This window comes from Dinoponera quadriceps, unplaced genomic scaffold (assembly GCF_001313825.1).
Source record: "Dinoponera quadriceps isolate SergipeBrazil2010 unplaced genomic scaffold, ASM131382v1 scaffold2843, whole genome shotgun sequence".
NCBI classification, from domain to species: Eukaryota; Metazoa; Arthropoda; class Insecta; order Hymenoptera; family Formicidae; genus Dinoponera; species Dinoponera quadriceps.
In genome coordinates, this window is record NW_014557292.1 from 104756 (window position 1) to 125823 (window position 21068).

The 21068-nt window shown below is 42.6% G+C and overlaps 1 protein-coding gene across 1 annotated transcript in view; it reads left to right on the top strand.

The window, feature by feature from the left end:
- Nucleotides 1–2739: 2739 nt before the first annotated feature.
- LOC106748965 (neurobeachin-like) overlaps nt 2740–21068 on the top strand; it is a 98364-nt gene continuing 80035 nt past the window's right edge. Inside the window, exon 1 of the mRNA XM_014627934.1 lies at nt 2740–2843. Within this exon, the coding sequence (XP_014483420.1) occupies nt 2760–2843 (84 nt within the window). The 5' untranslated portion in view covers nt 2740–2759. The remainder of the gene's footprint in view (nt 2844–21068) is intronic.

Below are 21068 nucleotides of genomic sequence, written 5' to 3' on the forward strand. Positions count from 1 at the left end.
GTAAAAGCTCCGGGGCAAGCAAGGAAGTCCGAGCGCGCGACTATCGATTGTACACACCGTGCCTCCGTAACGTTTCTATTTTCTCAACAGTGGTTTACACTTTGCCGGCGCACCGACGGTGATATTAGTTGAGCGAGTTCGGTGAAAGAGTAGCGTTCCTTCGCACGCGAGCGAAGGGCGCGCAACCCTCCGTCATCGCGTGCTCGCGAACGGAAGAATAGTTTTCCGAGTAATCTTATGGAATGTAAGCGAACCACCGCCTTCTCTCGCGCCTCTAACCGTTTCCCGGAACTTACAACGTAACGCAACTTTTTCTCGAGCGGAAGCCGGAGGTCTCGAGAGGAATTCGATCGGATCGTATCAGGATAAGCCGCGCTTTCAATTGTCGGGACAATCGCTTTTTTTTGTAAACGGCGCCGCGTCGAAGTCGTAAACTTCCGCGAACGATCGACGAGTGCTCATAAAAATTGCCCACGACTCTGGCTGTAGACGAGGGATACGGCATGAGCAGTGTTTGCCTTAGATGATTTCAGATTCATCTAGATGAAGATGAGATGAAAATCCGAAAAATCATCTTAGATGAGATGAAGGTGGTTTTGCTTTTAATTTATCTAGACGAAAGAGATGATAAGTAGCGCTACTTATCTAGATGATTTTTTAATGATACTGTTAGAGACTTTATAAAAATTTATAATAAAAATTACGCAGATCATAAAAATGCACAATGGTTAAGTAATTCGTCAACGTATTCACTCTAAAGTTAAGGATAACAAAAAAGACCAATAATCATTAACTGTTCGTTCATTGCTGTGTTTTCTGAACACAGTCATTATTTCAGTATTCTTCTGTAAAGACTACTGACTACTGACTGTGAAGGCCGATCTGACTGGCGGTTACGACTGTCGACTATCGTAGTGGAGCGTCATGTAACTAGTTGATTCTAATTGGTCCATTAAGAATTGGCAGTCGTAATCGGCAGTCGAACCGGCCTTCACAGTCGATAGTTTGATACGGATTTAAAGTGAAATGACCAATTGAAACAAATGGTCTGTTTTTTTTTTATTGCACTGCTGAACTGGTGCAATAAGTTAGAACGAGACAAGTATATTTTGTCTTGCTCTAACTTATTGCATCTGTTCAGCAGTGTAGTTAAGAAGAACAGACCAAAGGAGACAAAACCGAAATTTGTTGATTCGTTGAAATCTAATCTCTAATCCCTAGTCTGATATAGACTTAACGCGTAAGTCTATATTATTTCATTCATTTTGTCGAAAAGTGAGTTCAGAATATGGACAGCATTTCAGATAACTTTTAGATAAGATAACATGTCTTTTGTATCTAACATGAAGATTAATATATTTTGTATTTCTTCCATCTAAATGAAGATAATCTATTTATTCGTCTGGGTTATTATTTAGATAATTATATATATAATTTAGATTATTTTATCTAGATATCGGCAAACATTGGGCGTAAGGCATTCGTGATCGATGCCGATGCGAACGTTCGAAAGAAGTAGGATGAGTCGAAGGGCGGTGAGAAGGACGCGCGAGGGGGGGGGGGGATGAGCAAGAGAGAGCGTTCCCNTCCCTCTTCGTGGAGGCAGCACTTCCGGTCCAGCTATATTTAAGTCGCTCCTAGTAAAGAAGAGGAACCGCAAGCGGACGTAGTCCGTAAACTCTTTGTATCCGAAATGTTTTGTCTGCGGCGTCTTAGACGTCCGTAAAAACACATCGTTACTACGTGGACGAAACCAAATACATAGGAAGCTTCACCAAATGACGACCGCTCGTGTTCCCCTTCGATGAGAGAGATTTTTTGCTCTCGGTAAAAACGCGAAACGAAAGTAACGTCCTTCGTTAATCGGCAGTTAATCTTTCATGCGCGCGCGGAACGCGGCTGGTACCGGTTTTATCGTATTGATTTCTGAAAGCTGAGGTATGCACATCGTATTGTATAATTCGTGTTAAATCTCGCGCGTGCGTGCGTGCGTGCGTGCGTGCGTGCGTGTGTGTGTGTGTGTGTGTGTGTGTGTGTGTGTGTGAATAAATATCAGCGTTTTCTATTACCTTACAACATATATTGTACATAATATTGTACATAATATATGTTGTAAGGTAACAGAAAACGCTGATATTTATTCATTTTATGCGTATTGTATCAAATTGGTTATTGTTTCTCAACGTCGGATATGAAACACGTTTAATGGATCGAGAAATTGTTTGCACAAAAGTCAAGTTTACAGTAAAAGGCCATATCAATTAATACATTGATAACACTGTCATGAGATAATCGGCGAACTGTTTGCGTCCAAACGCTTTTATTTGTTGCCGTACACCATGGCTAGTCAGATTTTGATATAACAGGATGGCGATACGTAATGTCAAACTCGTTTGACGTACATCCGGAATATATCGGATGGCGTAGTTACTAACATTTTCGCGATTAAATACTGATATATTTATTCCTCTGCCCTCCCCCCNTCTACATTCCTCTTCTCTGTATTCCGGTAACACTCCGGTCCGTTTGTGTATGTGTGTGTGTAAATATGTGGCCCCGTATTTACCATTTATGACTATCATTTCATGAATTTGAACATGTAAAATCCAATAATATATACGAGAGAATAGAGCGAATTTAGGCTGCGGCATTGTTTCATGCGCAACATAGTACCTGCGAATTACGACATCTGGAGTTTATACAATTCATCGAACGCGCTCTTTCTTTTTCATGTGCAGCTCGTGGGCGGCGAATTCGACATGGAGCTGAATTTCGTGATACAAGACGCACAGAACATCAGGCACATGCTGGAGCTTCTCGATCATTGCCCACCCAATCTCCAGGTAAACGAACGACACAACGTTATAAATTAAATCGAATTACACGTGGAAAATATCCGGCATTACCCAACAAGAATGTAGCGCAAAATACGCGCAAGCGGGCAAACCAGTCAGTATTGCAATATCAACAATTGAAATTGAGAACCTGTTATATATGTACGAGGGCGGTCCGATAAGTACTTAGCCTACAAAAGAAAAACGAAAATTTTGGAAAAGTGGCGATTTATTTCTCAACATAGTCTCCTTTTAGCTCGATACATTTGACCCAGCGATGCTCCAACTTCTTTAACCCATCTGAAAAATACGTTTTCTATCATAAAAAGCAAGTGATATATTTAAGATGCTTAAGTTAGATAAGACACTCTGTGTACAAATTTCAGATTAATTCAATCAATCTTGTCCGTGTACAATTACAAATTGAAATATCGTGTTTTCAATTCGAATATTAACACATCACTCAATAAGTCTACGGTCTAGCTAAGAAAAACAAATTTTTTTTTAGAAATTCGACTTTATTCGTCAATATACTCTCCTTCAAGAGTGATACATTCACTCCAACGCTCCTCTAACTTTTCGATGCCTTTTTTGTAGAACGATTTGTCTTTGCTCTCAAAATAGGTCTCAGTTTCGGCAATCACTTCTTTATTTGAGCCATATTTCCTTCTCTGGAGCATCTTTTTGATGTCTGCAAAAAGCCAATAGTCGCTGGGGGCCAGATCTGGAGAGTACGGTGGGTGGGGAAGCAATTCGAAGCGTAATTTATTTAATTTAACCGTCGTTTTCATCGACTTGTGACACGGGGCATCGTCTTGGTGAAACAGCACTTTTTTCTTTTGCATGTAAGGCCGTTTTTTCTTTATTTCTACACTCAATCAATCCAATAATGCCATGTAATATTCGCTATTGATAGTTTTACCTTTTTCAAGGTAGTCGATGAACAAAATACCATGCGCGTCCCAAAATACGGATGCCATAACCTCGCCAACTGACTTTTGAGTTTTTGGTCGCTTTGGATGACTTTCACCGGCTGCTGTCCACTCAGCTGACGATCTTTTTAATTCAAGTGTGTAGTAGTGGATCCATGTTTCATCCATTGTCACATACCGACGCAAGAAATCCTTTTTATCTCGCTTGAACAGCTCCAAACAGCGCTCTGAATCGTCGACGCGTTGTTGTTTTTGGTCCGGTGTGAGCAAACGCGGCACCCACTTCGAAAACAACTTACGCATGCTCAAATTTTCGTGTAAAATTGTAAACACACTACCTTCTGATATCTTCAAGGTGTCAGCTATCTCACGCAACTTCACTTTATGGTCTTTCAAAACTATTTTGTGGACTTTTTTTATGTTTTCTGGAACAACTGCCGATTTCGGGCGACCAGAGCGTTCAGCATCATCGGTGTTTGTACGACCGCGTTTAAATTCAGCATACCAGTCAATAATAGCTGACTTCTCTGGTGCAAAGTCTCCATAACGCTTATCAAGCCACTGTTTGGCTTCAACAGTATTTTTCCCCATCAAAAAACAATGTTTAATCAACACACGAAATTCTTTTTTATCCATTGTTTTGAAAATTACAAAACTGGGGTCACTAAAACCACTGTAACCTGTAAACTAATTATCAGAATGTCATGAAATTTTGGCATGTATCGTTTGAAGGATGCTACTATCCAGAAATCATATGGGTTTGTCAACAGTGTTGCCATATATGTGTCAGACCGGAGACTTATTGAGTGATGTGTTACAATTGTTCGAATATTCTCATAGTTTTCTCATAGTTTTTATGACTCTAATTGGCAAAATCATAACTATTTGTACTCTTTTTCTAATTAAAAATCAATTTCTGTTTGAACATGCATTCTCATAATGCGACGCTTTGTGAGCGTTCGTATTGTATGATAACAATTTCGCGATGATATCCAACGACGTCCAGCCGTCTAGTTTATCAAATGAAACCGTCCAGCCTTCTAAATATCCAGTCTCGATAACGACCAACTGTCATTGTCCCCACGTCAATCGCTCTTCACTCACTACACTTCACTTTACTCCGCTGCATTAGCGACTGTAATCATTTTAATGGGGCTGAATGAGTACGAGAAAAAATGTACATAAAATTCCGGTGACTTTCACATTCGCGAGTGGTATGTAAATAATTACAAAAAAAAAAACATCACGGCATTTTCGGTGCGATTGATAGAAAGGGAGGAAAATATCCTCCTGGCTGAGGTAATTTTTCGTATCACTCAGTACAAATTTAAATTTAACAATTCTAGAGGTTGAGTTAATAAAATTATATTAAAACAATAGAAATAAAGGATACGCTTGAAGCGTGTAAAGATTCTCTGCGCTAACCGGATGGTAATTTTATCGTTAATATGATGATCTAACGTTATTACACGTTCGAATATTATATTTCTTCATAGACATATTAATATCGACAATATTAATATTTAAATGGTATTGTAATATATTCGTACTTTAACTCCTGATGACCTTCGTTATATTCCGTTTGTAACGACGCATCCCCCCTCGGCGAACATCGCGACCGACCGAACACCAGTCGGCGCTTAGCGCCACATAACATCTCCGCACGCGACACACACGTGAAACACGTGTACACGCCAATAACAACAATCGTTGTTATTAAACAACGGGGCGTGCCGGAAAACACGGCAAAAGCCGTATAAAAGGCCGCTCCGCCGTGGTAAAGAGGCCGAGTCCGCCGGAGTCAGCCGGATTGAAAGATCGCCAGCTGCTCCGGGTGCCGATCTCCAGGTCGAGGAACCGCGACGTCGTCACAACTGTGAGTTCGCAGCCGCACTCGACTTCCTTTCCTTCCGGCAAGCCCGGATGCAATAATGTTGACGCTGTCTCTCCCGTGGAAGTCGCGGGCGTCGGACTCGAAATACCTTTCCGGGACGATGAGTTCGCCGTCTCCACCGGGAGTTCCCGGCCTTCTCGCTCGTGACGGACCTGGGAATAGGGACGACGAGTATGGATGGTGCGTTCGCCGTCTCGGTCGAGAATTCTCCACCTCGCCCGCTCCACTCCAGTCAGCGGGCATTGCGCCTCTGGGACAAGCGAACGCCCCGGACTTTCGCGCCGCGCGGCGAGCAGATGGAGCGCGTCTGCCCGAACTCCAATCCGCACCTCACTGAAGGTATCGCCGAAACCCGTCGACCGCCACGAACGATACCGTAAAGCCTCCACGTGCACGTCGGCCGGCCCGGACGAGCCCTCCGCTCCGGGGCTCGAGCGACGCGCGCACTCTGCGTGCAGCAATACCCGCGTCCTGTAATACCGCGAGCCGCGAATGCATCCCGCTGCATGCGCATCGACGCGAACCGCGAGATTTTCAAGCATCGCGACACGTGAACCGTCGATATACGAGGTCTATTCAAAAAGTAACGCGAATTTTGAATTTCCGCGGGTTACGTATACTCGATTTTCGATTTTTTGTGGCGTTATGTTGGTACTCATGTCCCTCACTTATGCCGACAAGTTCGGCCATTTTGAATATTCAGTTTATCTTTGACAGCTGTTTTGCTTGGACGTGTTTTGGCTCGTCTTCGATTTTTGCCTATTCCAAAAAATGGATCAAAGAATCTGTATGAAATTTTGTGTGAAAAACAAAATTAAGTGCGCGGACGCATTCCGAATGTTGACTGTGGCATATGGTGAAGCTACCTTGGACCGAAGCAACGTTTATCGGTGGTACAAAATGTTCTCAGAGGGCCGAGAAGATGTGAACGACGAAGAGCGTGCCGGACGCCCGAGCACGTCAACAACAGACGAAAACATTGATGAAGTGAAGAAAATAGTATTGGCCAATCGTCGAATCACCGTTAGAGAAGTTGCTGAGGACCTAAACATATCGATTGGCTCGTGCCATTCGATTTTTACTAATGATTTGGGCATGAGACGGGTCGCCGCGAAATTCGTACCAACGCCCCTGCTCACACATCGTTGCTTGTGCGCGAATTTTTGGCCAAAAACAACACACTAATGATGCCGCAGCCACCGTATTCCCCAGACCTGGCCCCCTGTGACTTTTTCTTGTTGCCGAAACTGAAGAGGCACATGAAAGGACGACGCTACGCTACGATTGAGGAAATAAAGACGGCATCGAAGGAGGAGCTGAACAAGATCACAAAAAATGATTTTTTGTAGTGCTTCGAGGATTGGAAAAAACGTTGGCACAAGTGTATAATATCTGATGGGGATTACTTTGAAGGAGACAAAATAGATATTCATGAATAAATAAATAATTTTTGAAAAAACACAAAATTCGCGATACTTTTTGAACAGACCTCGTATAAACACGCCGGAAGCAAAACACCGTCACCGCGAGCGTCACGAGCCAAGCGAGTCGTGAGACACTCATTATCCCGCGAACCTCGATATGGCCGAATTGCCGACTACAACCTGTCGAAACACAATACCAAGAGACACAGGGGCAGCGTGTCTGAGTCTGTCGGCGTAATATTGACATCCTATTCGATAGATTTCAAGCACGGCCCGATGTCACGAAGTCTGTACCGAGAAACGTGAGGAATTAAATAAATAGCAATTACTGAACACTCGCATCTTCACTCACTCGCCCTGACGAACGCCTGGGAAAACCGGCATCGCACCTCGAAGTACCGAGCACAGAGGCGAAAAACTACCGACCGGCGGGGTCCGAGTCACACGTTTTTACCATTTTTCAAACATACGGAAATTTCGGAAAATATCCCATTCTGTGAACACACATATTTTATCGCTAATTAAAGTTCTTGTTTTTCAATTATCCCAACTAACAAATGAACAGTAAATATGTATGCTATACTGAATATAATTAATGCAATTTAATTTCGACCGAAAGGAGATTTTAACTCACATGCAAAAGTTTTAGGAATTTATTCATGACAGTTGCACAATTTATTGCAAACGAAGTAAGCAAAACGATTTTCACATACTTTATTAGCGTAATTCTGATGCGCATTTGCTGTTTCAAATAATTAGGAATTTATATGTGAGTAATTCATTGGGTAATTTTATATGTTAAATCAATTAATATAAGAGTCAAGAAAAAATGTATATAAAATAAGTTTTCTAACAATTAAGAATATATATATAAAAGATTGAATATATGAAATATCAAAAATACAAATATTTTTAAGAAGATACTATTTTCTGTTTGAATCTATTCTTTTATTAAATAATATGGACATTTAAAGAAGCGATCCTCTGATTGTTTTCAGCAGCGTATTTAAATGTACGGCATAAACTCATACATGCAGAAATCTACAATCTATCTCTTAACGTAAATATTGTCAGTGAATTTGGGCTCAAGAATTACTTTGCATCCAAATCATTTCACTAATTACCAGTAAAAACAAACTAAAGATCTATACCTCGTTTTTGTCACTGGATTTCCTACGGCTACATAGAAATCACACAGACGAACAAAAGCATCATTTTTTTTTATTTTTCTGACGCAACGAAGTACCGAGAACCAGGGAGTTACATTCTGCTACAGATACGGAACATCTAATTTCGCCGATCAGACACGGGAATGAACGGTTTAACGATAAAAATGTACATAGACTGACGTGTATGTTACCCATTGCGATCATTGTTATTCAATAATTTCTATACCGACAATTGTATCCCAGTTCTCAATCACAAGACTATTATTAAGTTTTGTTAACCTATTCTCGCGCCGACTTCTTGCTTAGCTCGTATTAGAACCTTTCATAACGCGCCCGCGTTTTCTGTCAAATTACACTTCCGAAAACCACACCCACCGTATGGCTGTACAAGCTCTGCGGCAGATATGAAACAAAAAATAAGTTTGAAATGAAAATATGTGTGAACATATCGAGAATACGAGAGCTCGAAACTATATATTTTATTTTTAAACTAATAAAAATAGAAAAAGTGATAATCATCTTTAGGATTCCAAAATGCTATTGCTGCTTTCTTTGACACACTGAGTCTGTGCGAGACCCAATCATTTTCCTGATATGTTCGCATTTAAATATCTATAAATCTATGTTTGCAGACATTATAGTTTTGAATATATAAAAGATAAATTTGAAAAATGTGTCAATCAAAATAGCATATTGATTCTAAACTGAGAAAAGTGTATATTTGTAATTAATTGCGTAACTGAAAGAATTATAATCAAAAAAATAATTTTTCCAGTAAGTATTACTGGTAGTGTCAGTGGCAAAAGCTTTACATGCATATTGCTGCTACTATTTTTTGGATTAAAAGCCGAAAGAAAATATCGTTGAAAATGATTATAATTTTAATCGAACACCTCTTAACGTACACAGAAAGAAGTAAAAAATATTGCATATTTGAGAAAATAATTCCATGTTTATATGTGCGAGAACTCAAGATTCAACAGCTACGGTTAAATTTTCGCTTGGGTCGATTCGACCCATAAATGGCAAACTGAGGCTAAGATCGGATAACCTTCGGACGACGGGAATGTTCGAGAACACTGTTACGTTATTCATCCCTTTCTTCTGCAGAGAATTCCAATAATGCTTCCCACTTCCGGCTAGGTTATTTCGGGTTTCGAGAAGAATCAGTGATTCAATCGCATTAAATGCAACAGTAATAAACAAGATAAATGCATATATGCATTGTTACCGTTGCATTTACTGAGTTGCTGCTACTATTTTTTGGATTAAAAACCGAAAGAAAATATCTTTGAAAATGATTATAATTTTAATTGAACACCTCTTAACGTACACAGAAAGAAGTAAAAAATATTGCATATTTGAAAAAATAAAGAAACGCAGCAGGAATAAACAAGATAAATGCATATATGCATTGTTACCGTTGCATTTACTATGACTGAGTTGCCGATTCTACTCAAAATCAACGGTCATGATACAAAAAAGTGGATGCGATACGCCCAAGCCGAACACCCTCACCGGAAATATAAAGCATTATCGAAGTTCTCGGTGCTATTCCTATATCGTAATGGTACTAAACGACAGTTCAGATCGAGATAGCCATTGCGCAGCATTGTGAACAAGAAATAGGCAGGCGTGTCTACTCTCTCTCTTTAAGTAAACGATAAGACAATCAGATTCAACAGATTCAAACGTGTAAGCGAGTAACGCGCATCGTAATTAGTCCAGTGTCTGACGCGAAATTCTACGACTTCGCCTGTTTCCTGTGGGACTCATTCGCGCTGAGCAACGCTGAGATATCGCTGGTGAAGAACGGAGCGATCAATACCATACGCGTCATGATACGTGCGTCGTGCGGATCAAACGGATCTGCGCATCAAACGGATCCGCGGTGTAATTAAAGTTGCGAGGAAAAAACTGGGCGACTTTTTTACGCTGAAATCGCGAAAACGCCGCGCCTGATGGGCGATGACGTAACCAGGGAGGAAAAGGCTCCCTCCTTCCTGCCTCGACGCGCGAAAAAGCGCGTGTGCAAAGCGGAACACGCACAGTCTCAAAAGGATTACAAAAGGATTGGAATCCATTTTCGGCGAATTTTCCTCCGGTAGGAACGCGCGTGCGCGCGTACATCGTCGAGATTTCTTTTTTCCTCCTTCCTTTTTTCCCGACCATGAAGCACGAGATTTATCACCGCTCTGAAACGTCGTCCCCGGCCTTTCACTTTCAGCGCGTCTCGCGACCGGCGCGAGTCCGGGGACGAATCGACGATTTTCGGCGCCGAGAGAAATATGAGCCTCGTGATAACCCCGTCCTTATCAATTGGAAAACAGACTCGTACGATCGATCTCGATCAACTTGGCGCGCGCAACGAGCTGTAACAACTGGCCGCAGGAGCGGCGAATTGTATGCACGGGTGGAGAAATAAATCGCTCGGCCCCGTTTTAACAATTTTGCGCGGTTCCCCTACAAAATGATGAATTAATTCTTCTCCGCGATAATGTTTGCCGACTCCCGTTGATTGATAACAAATATCGCGTCCTCCTTCCCTTCTGACCGCGCGTATCATTTCTACTAATAATTTAATCCGGTCCCGTCGCTGCTCAACTTGATCTTCAATGAAGAGTGTAAACATCGCGGCTCCGCGGCGGGGGGAACTCGATTTAATTAAAAATAAATACGCTCGCGGCCTGGATGCGCTGGGAAAGCATCCTTAAAAATCCGTTCGCCCGTTTTCCCGAATTTCGCACGTCTTACGTGTGACGTGTGTGCAATCCTCGCATACAGACGCATCTCTGCGCGCAGGTGTCTCTCATTATATCCGGGGAACGTCCTCACGTGGCGCGGAGGTGCGAAGATTAAAGGTGAAATACTTGGCGTGAAAAACACCATCTGCCGTGTACCTTCGAGATTCGTGGAACCTCCCGCTTCGTTAAAAGCGGCAGGACGAGAAAGGAAAGTAAGGACGGCGAACTTTTCTAAATAATAGCGAGTCCTTAACCCACCATCGTCGGACGGAGAGAAATCCGTTTACGCTCTCGTTTCGCTTCTCGCAAACTCGTACACGACATTCGAGCCTTCGTCGTAAACTTTCGGCGTGGAAGTAAATAGAAATTTAAACTAGATGGATGGAATGGACCAAGTTGTATATAAACATTCTGTTCCTCCGTTGATCCACCGCGTCCTCCCCCTCTCTCACTCCCTCCTCCTCCTTCTCCCCCCTCTCTTCTGTCCCTCTACTTTTTCTTTCGTCGCCGAAAAAACTAATACCGCATAACAACGACGAGCTGTTGCAAATTGAATTTGCGCGCACGAGTCGCTTATATATATTTAATAAAAAAAAAATACTAGACCAGGGCTGTGAACTCCCGTCCTCGCCTGTGCGACGCGGTGATTTACGCGAAAGTTGGCAAGCCGTACCTGCCAGCTGTTCCTGAAATGAGAATTAATTTGAACCACGGTTACGGGTTAGAAACGCGGGCGTACCTCGTCCCACGCTGTGGCGGAATCACCGCGTATAAACGTGAAGATGCAGTTGATGGCGCATAAGGATGAGAAGCTCGAGTTCACCTACTACGCGGAAAGACGTTCCGCTACTTTCGACGCCACGTTCTTCTCACTTAGAGGAACTCTCGTACAAACGTGAGACTTATTTTGTTTCCTCAATAAACATTTCACTGTGGAACACCACCGTGCTCAGTCTTCGACATCGCGGCTCCTGTTTGCTCGCCGCAGCCATCTTGATTAGCGGCCTCAGAAGTGAGAAAGCGCTGCGTATACTCCAAATTCTTTGCGGAATACGGTGGAATGAAAGGACTCCATAAAATGATACTCGCAATCGATTAAACACATGTGCGCGAAATATCCCGAAAGGTTTCCTTTTACTTTAACGGTTAATAAGCCGTAAAATTAAACGACAAAAATAAACAAAATCGTGAGATAAGAAGGTTAAAAGGGAAGGCTGCATGTTATATATTTTATTAATTAGTTTACTTGTTAGTTTGATTTATTAGTTGTTAAAGAGGCAAATTTTTATTTAAATTTAATCAATCGCAAGTTAGTTAGTTTAATTTATCAGTTGTTAAAGAAGCAAATTTTTATTTAAGTTTAATCAATCGTAAGTGCCATCGGAATGTATCCTTTTATTTCAACAGGTATTTCGCAGGAATTTTGGACATGCGTTTACTCGCTTCCGACGTTATCAAACAAGACAATTACAGCAATGGGTCAGAAACCTTTAAGATGGTAACGGACGTGTCATAATGACTTTCATCAAACTCTGATTAATCTAACCGACAATTTAAAATTACTGCTGGTCAAATATTACCTGTTATTAACTTTTTGATTATTGTTGAACAAGTTACAGGACTGCAAATCGGTGCTAGCAATTCTTATTATCACTGATTGATTAGTTTAACCTGAGTTTGGTGAAAGACACGCTAATACGATCACCAATAAACCACAGTTTATTCGGGGGATTCTCTCTCTAGGGGACTCTCCCCGTAGACTACCTTGTATTTTTTTTTATGTAATTGTCTAAAATTACATAATATTTAATTTGATAATGCGGACATGAAATATGTCTGATATAAAAGATGTATGACACATGTATGACACATATATGACTATAAATATAATATATCTAGATCGAACGCCCGCCTTTATTCGAAGAATTGGGATCGAGATGCACACAGATAAGGACTTTGTGTTCCTTGCGTTTTTTCTCGCTCACGTGGTCTATGCACGAACGAGAGAGAGAACACGAGGGACACCAAATATAAAGTGCATCCTTTTCTATGTGGGTCTTCGATCCACTTCTCAACGCTCAGTCTAGATATATTAGGTCGTGCGAAAAGTTCGGAGAATCCCTGCCATTTGTCGCGCCTGGGACCAGTTTGCTCGGCAGTACGTGGGCCGACAGGTGAGGGCTCATTTGAAAGAGGGCGCTTTGCTCTTTCAAGTACGGGTTTGGTGTTGACAAACAGAGCAGGCGATGTTAGATGGCGCGAAGATGAATAGCCAAAAGCTTCGTTTGCGCAACGCTTCTTCGCTTTCGAAAGGGAAGACCTCCGCGAAGACTGCCCGTGAAATATGCGACGTTTACGAGGAAGATGCTGTGTCAAATCAAACAGTCAGCCGATGGTTCCTGCGATTTCGAGCTCGAAGATTTCGAGCTCCCACGGTCTGGAAGACCTTCCACGCCGCTCAAAGACCGCCTGAAGCAAGCAGTCGACAAAATCCCTGCAGAAGTGTGCCGGGACTCTCTCAGGATCTCGACGTCACCAGGAGCGTGACCGTTTGAAACGATGGGTTACGTGAGTCGCCTTCGATGTCTGGGTTCCTCACGCATTGACTTGAACGTTCGTGTTGACGCGTGCGACGCGTTCTTAACCGTTTTAGTGCCACGCGTCTCTGCTGTTTCCCCGTCCAAACGTGCCGCTTTTTCGCTTGTCTTATTCCCCATCCAGAAATGCCAAACGGCGCGATAGCGCTTGTCTTATTCTCCGATGATTGCATCCAAATGTTAGATTGCAATTAAAATTCGTTCTTTTATCAGTTGTCTCGTTATTTCATTTTTACCCAAAACGGAATGGTAGCCGTAAAGTCGCGCATCGACAGAAGCCGAGCGTGTGCCGGTTATCGGCTTCGCAGCCTAGAACGCTGGTACTTTTCGAGCGAAACGGAAAAAGCGCAAAATCGCTCCTTGGCACTCAAACGGTTAGGGAAAAATTCCAAGGCGTCTTTTTTTTAAATCGTTGGTTATCAGCGACGAAAAATGGGCGATCTACCGTAGTGTGATAGGAAAAGGATCATAGGGAAAGCCGACTTCACCTGCACGAACGACCTCGGGGGTGCGCTGAAAACAAGTTACACTTTGCATCTGGTGGAGTTGCAATGGCGTTGTCCACGTTGAGCTCCTTCCAGAGAATCGATTCTGACAAATACTGCGCCAAACCAGCTGACCTGAAGGAAATCTTTGCCACGAAGCATCCAAAACTGAGGAATAAAAGAGAGGCATCGTCTTGAAGGCATGATAACGCCACGTGATTCACCGGCGGTCTGCAGAAAACTCATTGAGTATGGGTGGGATGTCCACCCTTCATATTCACCCGACATTGTCCTTTCTGACTATCATTTGTCGCAGGCATTGCGGCACTCCTTGAGGGATGAAAGGTTCGATTCGTTGGAAGAAGTCAAAAGCCAACCCGACTACATTCTTCGAGTCATTTTACGAGCATGGGATTTTTCCTTTGCCCGAGAGATGGCGTAAAGTGACAGATTAAAATGGACAATATGTCACGGATTAATTATCGGTGGAACATTGCGGATACATTTTTATTTCAGTGCTTCAAAAATTCTCAGAACTTTTCGGATGACTTAACATCATATCTATGTATGCGACGCTGGTCTCTCATAAAAGATTGATCCCTGCGTCGCACGTGTGTGACGGCTGGCGCGAACGTGTTGACAGATACGTTCTTGACTGAGCCTCAATTTGAAATTTTCCCAAAGTCCGTTTAAAATTAACCAGAAGGAAGCGACGCTAGCGCCGCTATTTCCTATGGCAAGTAATCCTATATAATCGTAGTGCGTTGCTGCCAGTTGGTATAATCTGTTGCTGATCGGTTTTTGCCGTCCTCGTAGCCCGGCTCGAGCGGCAGCCTGAAATGTTAATGCTGTTAAGGGAGTTTCCACGACGCCATTCTCGATGGTACACGATATCCTCCGTCGTCTAGCTTCTCTTATTTACAGTAAATGGCTATCAAGATACATATGTATGAACACCTATATACGTGTATATATATATATATATATATATATATATATGACATCCTAAAATATATGTGTATATACATATGTATATAGGACGCTCTAAAATTACCACTTCATAATTTAATAAAAGCTTTCGTAGATTATAATCGCAGTCGAAGTTCACGTTTCAAGAGAAGTTCGTTGAAAATTAATTGGAGAACATGAATACATGATGTATGTACACCCAGTCGAAACGAAGTTTTCAGCGAGCTTTCGGTGAGCATGCGGTTTAAGCGGCCGATAAACTGCGTGTAAAAGTATTCCAAGCCTAACATAAGCGACCGGAAGTTGATTGTGGCCCACTTGGGGCGTTCTGAAGAAGCGGGTGCAAGCAAATCTTCACGAACCTTTTTATGAATGATCAAGTATACGTACACAAAGAAAAAAAATCCCAGTGGCGGCCGAGTAAACCCATCCAACTCCGAACCGCGTTCTACGACGCTCAACTTCGATTTCTGGTTGGTAAGCAGTGAGTCTAACGGCCATGACGGTATTTTTGCAAGTTTTATAACGCACCCTCATAGTGAGAACTTAAACTTTGACTCAGAAGCATTCACGAGGTGAACAATTACAAGGCGTGTGGGAAACTTGCGAGAAATCAGCTTCCTCCCCCAACTTGCTGAAAACTTCCACCGATCACTTCCTCTTCGACCGGGCATCCTCGTGAAATCTTCTGTTCTCGTAAGAATTTTTTCACATTTAATAGCTCGTAAATCTCGGTCGCTAATGCATAATCCAATGCCGAAATATTTCGCACACGTTTACCTTTTGTTCAACTTTTAACACGTGCCATCAAAATGTATCTCGCTAGTTTTGCGACGCGCCTTATATTCGACTGTACGTGTTCGCGCAGCGATCTATCTCCGTGAAATTCAAGTTAAGCGTAATGGATTAACGTGACGTTCGCGGAAACGTATTCCGTCGAAATTCCTCGCATTTTTCCGTCAAAATCTTTAAGCGGAGTGGAATATCTCCTTGAGAAACCGCAAACGATCGCATTAGTGGCGCACAATGCGGCTCGCAAGTGCCATTTGCGACGTATTCGTGTTTACGTCACTTTGAGAAATCGAGCGAAAGCTCCTTCGAATGAAGAGAGGACCCTCCTCGTCCACGTCTCTTCTTGCACCGGCGCTCTTTTTAACGAAGCATGCTCGGTAAATCCTCATCTTACGAGGATACTGTAAACGGGATAAAAGCGCGAAAGCGGGCACGCGTGTCCCCGCGACAATTAATAACCGGGAGCAAAGAGCGAGATGAAATTTTCTCGCGAAGGGCAATTTCGTCATCCGCGGATGAAGACGCGGGGGCACGTGATGCGAAGAGGGGAATTAAAATGGATGAGACACCGCCTCTCGAAGGAGAGAAGATCAGGTAATGTGGACGCCTCCTCTCGGTCGAGTGCTATTTCAGGAAATGGGAAAAATACGGGACTACCGTCCAGAGCCATTCCTTTTGACGTGCTATTATTTACCGGATATCTGTTAAATCTAATTCCGCAACTCTGTTATCGCCGGCTCGTTCAGAAGTACGCGATCAACTCTGCGAACCGTGGCGGAACTCATCGCAGCTCTTTCTCTAATGCCTTTATTACGCTTTAACAACGCGTGATGCATGGTTGCAAATGGACATTTTCGAAAAGCCGCTTTTTCGTCTTGGCCTCCAGAAACGACGTGTGATCAATATTTAATTTGATCGCGCGTACGTCAGCGGTTACTTTAAATCTCCGTGTAACGTCGCAGTCGCGCGAGAAAACGTATTCGCTCTGTTGTCATGTTTATCTCTCTCGGGACTGTCCGAAAAAATGTAATCAAAAATTAGGAAAGCGACCCGTTATAAACCCGTAGGCAGGTGTAAGCGAGAATATCGGTTTTTGCTGGGCGCAAAATGCCGCGGCGATTTGCGAGCGGAGTCACAGTGCGTTCGCGAACTCGATTTCATCCGGATATTATGTCGCATTGTTATTTTGATGAGATGTAAAGCCGGATTATCCCCGGCGAACATTGAAGCCCATACGCGACGTTTACGTGTGTAACGGAATTGTCATGGCCGTATTTTTACAACCGGCTAATGCAGATAAATAAAATCGGTCATCCGGATAAAGGATGACAATTAAGACGTATTTAAGCGATAGGGGAGAACGAAAGCCAGATATTTGTTTTTATTCGCCGATCCAGCGCATTACGTTTCAGAGAACGATATAAAAGTTTAATGTGATTTCGCTTCAAAAGCTGCGTTTACGTAAAATTTACACACATTCGCGATACTTTCGTGTTATCATGCGTTAATAACTGAATTAAATTTAGTGAGAAATATTAACATTAATAGCGGTACGGTTAATTGGCTACTAAATAATATGCAGGGGATTATATTAAAGCAGGGAGTAGCTTTTAGAACTTGAATCTCATTGCTTCCAATTGACAGGCTCCGAACTTTCATTAGATTTCATTATGCCCTTACATATTGTACTGTATTCAGCTTACGGAACATTAACAGCATTTAAGCGTTGTAACTTGGATATTGCCAGACCGTTCGCAACCTTCATTGCGGCGGCAATTATGGACGCCATCGCGCACCGCACCAGGAAACGCATATATACGTTGCAGTACCTACGAATATATTATTTCCTTTCCACTGGAAAAAAAAAGCAATGCCCAATCGGCCGATCGGCGAAAACGACCATTCACCAATATCCCCCGTGAAGAAAATCTGACGCGCGCGCGTTTGTGGAGAAATATAAATAAATTTTGTCGACTTGTCCGATGTAACTCGAAAAGAAAGAGAGAGAGAGAGAGAGAGAGAGAGAGAGAGAGAAAATGCGATATCCTGATAAATAAAAGGAAGACCAGAAATGGAAACGCGCTTTTTGGACGAGTGTATGCTTAAAATGTAGAATACAGCGAATGTAGTAAAACTGTAGAATGCTGAATGGTGATGAGCCGCCGTTTTGTTGCAAAATGTTGCTTCAAGTATCGTAAAAATTCGACAACGTCCGATTGGCTTCGCTGCTTTCTTAAATTCTAAGTCTCATCGAGGGAAACAACAAATTCGAATGCAGTTCCGTTGTAGGATAAATAACTTGAATTATACGCTGCCGTTTGGAGCGATACGTCATTTCAGGGTCGTGTGTGTAAACGATTAACAAGATCGAAAATGAATGAGCTCCTCTCGACGGGGCAGGGAATTACAATGCACTGTCTCTACGGACTCGCCGGAAACGGCTGAAGGATCGCCCGAGAGGATGGGGAAGTTTCAACTTTATTTATAAAAAAAGAAAAAACATATCTGCCGAAGACGCGGCTAAAATCAATATCCGACGTTGTATTGACAATACCCGCGCTTCTCCTTACCTTGTCCGAGTAATTCAGGTCAGCGACTGCAGGATAAATCAAATATCAGCCGGGATGTCAGTTACGAAATCGGTGGAGGCTGCGCCACGCTTCAACGGCCGCTTCGACGTCCCCCTAGACGTGTCCGGGTTTCACGGATCGCAGCGCTTAATTAATTTATATGCGTCCAGGGCCGGTGATATCAGCTGATCGTATATATAAATACCGCGGAGAATAGCGCATAATTACATTCTGCCGAATAATTCATGTTTTATTCGCGCGCGGAAGGAACCGAATGATTTCCACCGGCGGCCAATTTCCAGCCGCGCGCGCGCGCGCGCAACGCCGAGGATTAACGGCGGAATTAAATGTCAAACATTAATGCGATCGGCATCGAATCGGCGTAACGTGATCAAATAATAAAGGTCGCACGCACCTTGCCTTCGCGGCGATACATGCTATTTCCATCGGCGCGCATTACGCTTTGTCGAATGCGTCGCGTTCGCGCGTTTCATTCGCATCGTCATGCCGAATTAGCGCGCGAAATTAGTTGCTCGCGTTATATTATTGCGAATATCGTTGCTCCGCTTCAAAGGGAACCACCGCGTATATTTGCATAATCATAATAATATCGGGCCCTCGCGCGGCTCTACGTTCTAATTTACTCTTTTATTCGAGCATCGCGATTACGTCATCACTACGTAACTAAATAGCTTTTGAACGAAGAAAATTATTCGGGAGCACATTCATGCTTCTTCTATCTTCGTTCCCACTGCGACAAATTAAAATGGCTCCGGGCTGATATCCGGCATAAATACTTTGTCTCTTTTGCGATATAATTAACGACGAGAAACCGGAGCTTCCGCACTCAGAGAAATAACTGAGGCCCGTATTAATAATCGGATTTTATTCAAGACCACCTCAAAATTCACCATCAGATGTTTCGTAACCGATAAAATGAGCCGTACAGCGTCTGAAAGTAAACTTTACACGGTCTTTCATACAAGATGCAACTATTAATACGGATCTCAGTGATAAAAGTTAAATCTCAATTGTTCGAATTTTCCTATCATTATTAAAAGTTGGCTATTAAAGGTAAAATAGATTTGCTGCGAAATATAACTTTATTAACTGAGATTATTAGCACGAGTAGCTGAAATTGGTTAACTGTGCTCTCTCTCTCTCTCTCTCTCTCTCTCTCCCTGCATTGCGTAAGACACTTTTCAGTTATATCTTCCTCGTGTACTGAACTTGTATTAAGTTTCCAGATACTTGGATCGTTTAAACAGGAAGCAAAAGCGAACTTACGCGAGGGTTAAAGGGTTTTCGCCTTCCTAAAGATAGGAATCTGCGCTTATAGACGATGAAGGCGGAAGCGTCGACGGATACCGACGAAGGTGCATGTCCTTTGTACGCGTGCAGCAAACTCGGTAAATTAACTATCCCGGCTGGCAGATTACAGATATTAGAAACCGCCGCCGGATACAAGTTGGACGCGTGCAACGCACGTCTAATTGCCGTAAATCAAGTAGGGCGGCGGAGAGAAGCGGTATATTTCACCGCTCGGAGAGTTCACGCGTGGCCGCGGAAAGACGCGGGTCGTCCTCGCGCCGTCAATGACGCTCCTCCGTTCGCGTTACGCGCCAGCACAATCGCACGTTGCCGTTCGCGTTGCAAGCGTACGTGTGGAATGCCTTGGGTTAACTCGAGCTCTCGGCCCGGAATATTAATTCCAGTTAGCGGCAAGTGCCGCGATAACGGCGGCGCTCGTGGTCATGCGGCGAATTTACACCGACGAGAGGAATCTCGCGCGGCTTATTTCGCCGATGAATCGCCGGTTTATTCGGCTCGCGGGGTGACTGGCTGAAAGGACCCCGGTTCGGAATCGAAACCGAAAACCGCGCGGAAATCGGTATTTTTGTCGAACCATAAACCGTATTGGAATTTTACAAAGCCTACAAAACCGAAATCGAAATCGGAACCGTTACATTTTTTTTTTCCGGTTGCGACCTCTTCTCGGTTCACTATTTCGGTTCTTATTCTGTGATTCTAGATAATAATTTTTCTCATTTCACAGTGAAATTCTAGTTCTCACGAAAAAGCAGAACATCGATTAGTTATCGCGTCAAATAGGAAATAAACTTCAAGCATACGATATTGAACAGTAGAGGATTAAAGAGAAGAAGTAATTTATTACAATTTTGGGATAAATAGAAAATCATTCTTTTTGTACAAATTGTACAAATTGCTCTAACGGAACATGTATATTCTGAGAAAGCTCGGAGAATATCGAGATATTTTCCAAATATTCTCTGTAATTACATAATTTACATGCTATGTCATCTACATCGGAGAAGTGATATTATTCTTTATAATATATTATTGTACGCGTTACATATATTTATTTATTTGTTTATTTATTTATTTATTTATTTATTTGTATTATAAAACATAATATCACTTCTCCGACGAGTAGGTGACATTTCTTCACATTTCTATTCCCATCTTCTGTTCTTAACTTTTTCGGGTATATATTATCCTCGTTATTTGTAACCTTTTTCTGACGGAACATGTAAAATATATATATATATAATTTAAATAAATAAAAATCTCAATGAGGAAACAAGTTTAAAGACCCAGAATCGAAAAAAACCGTAATTTAAACGGTTTACAGGTACT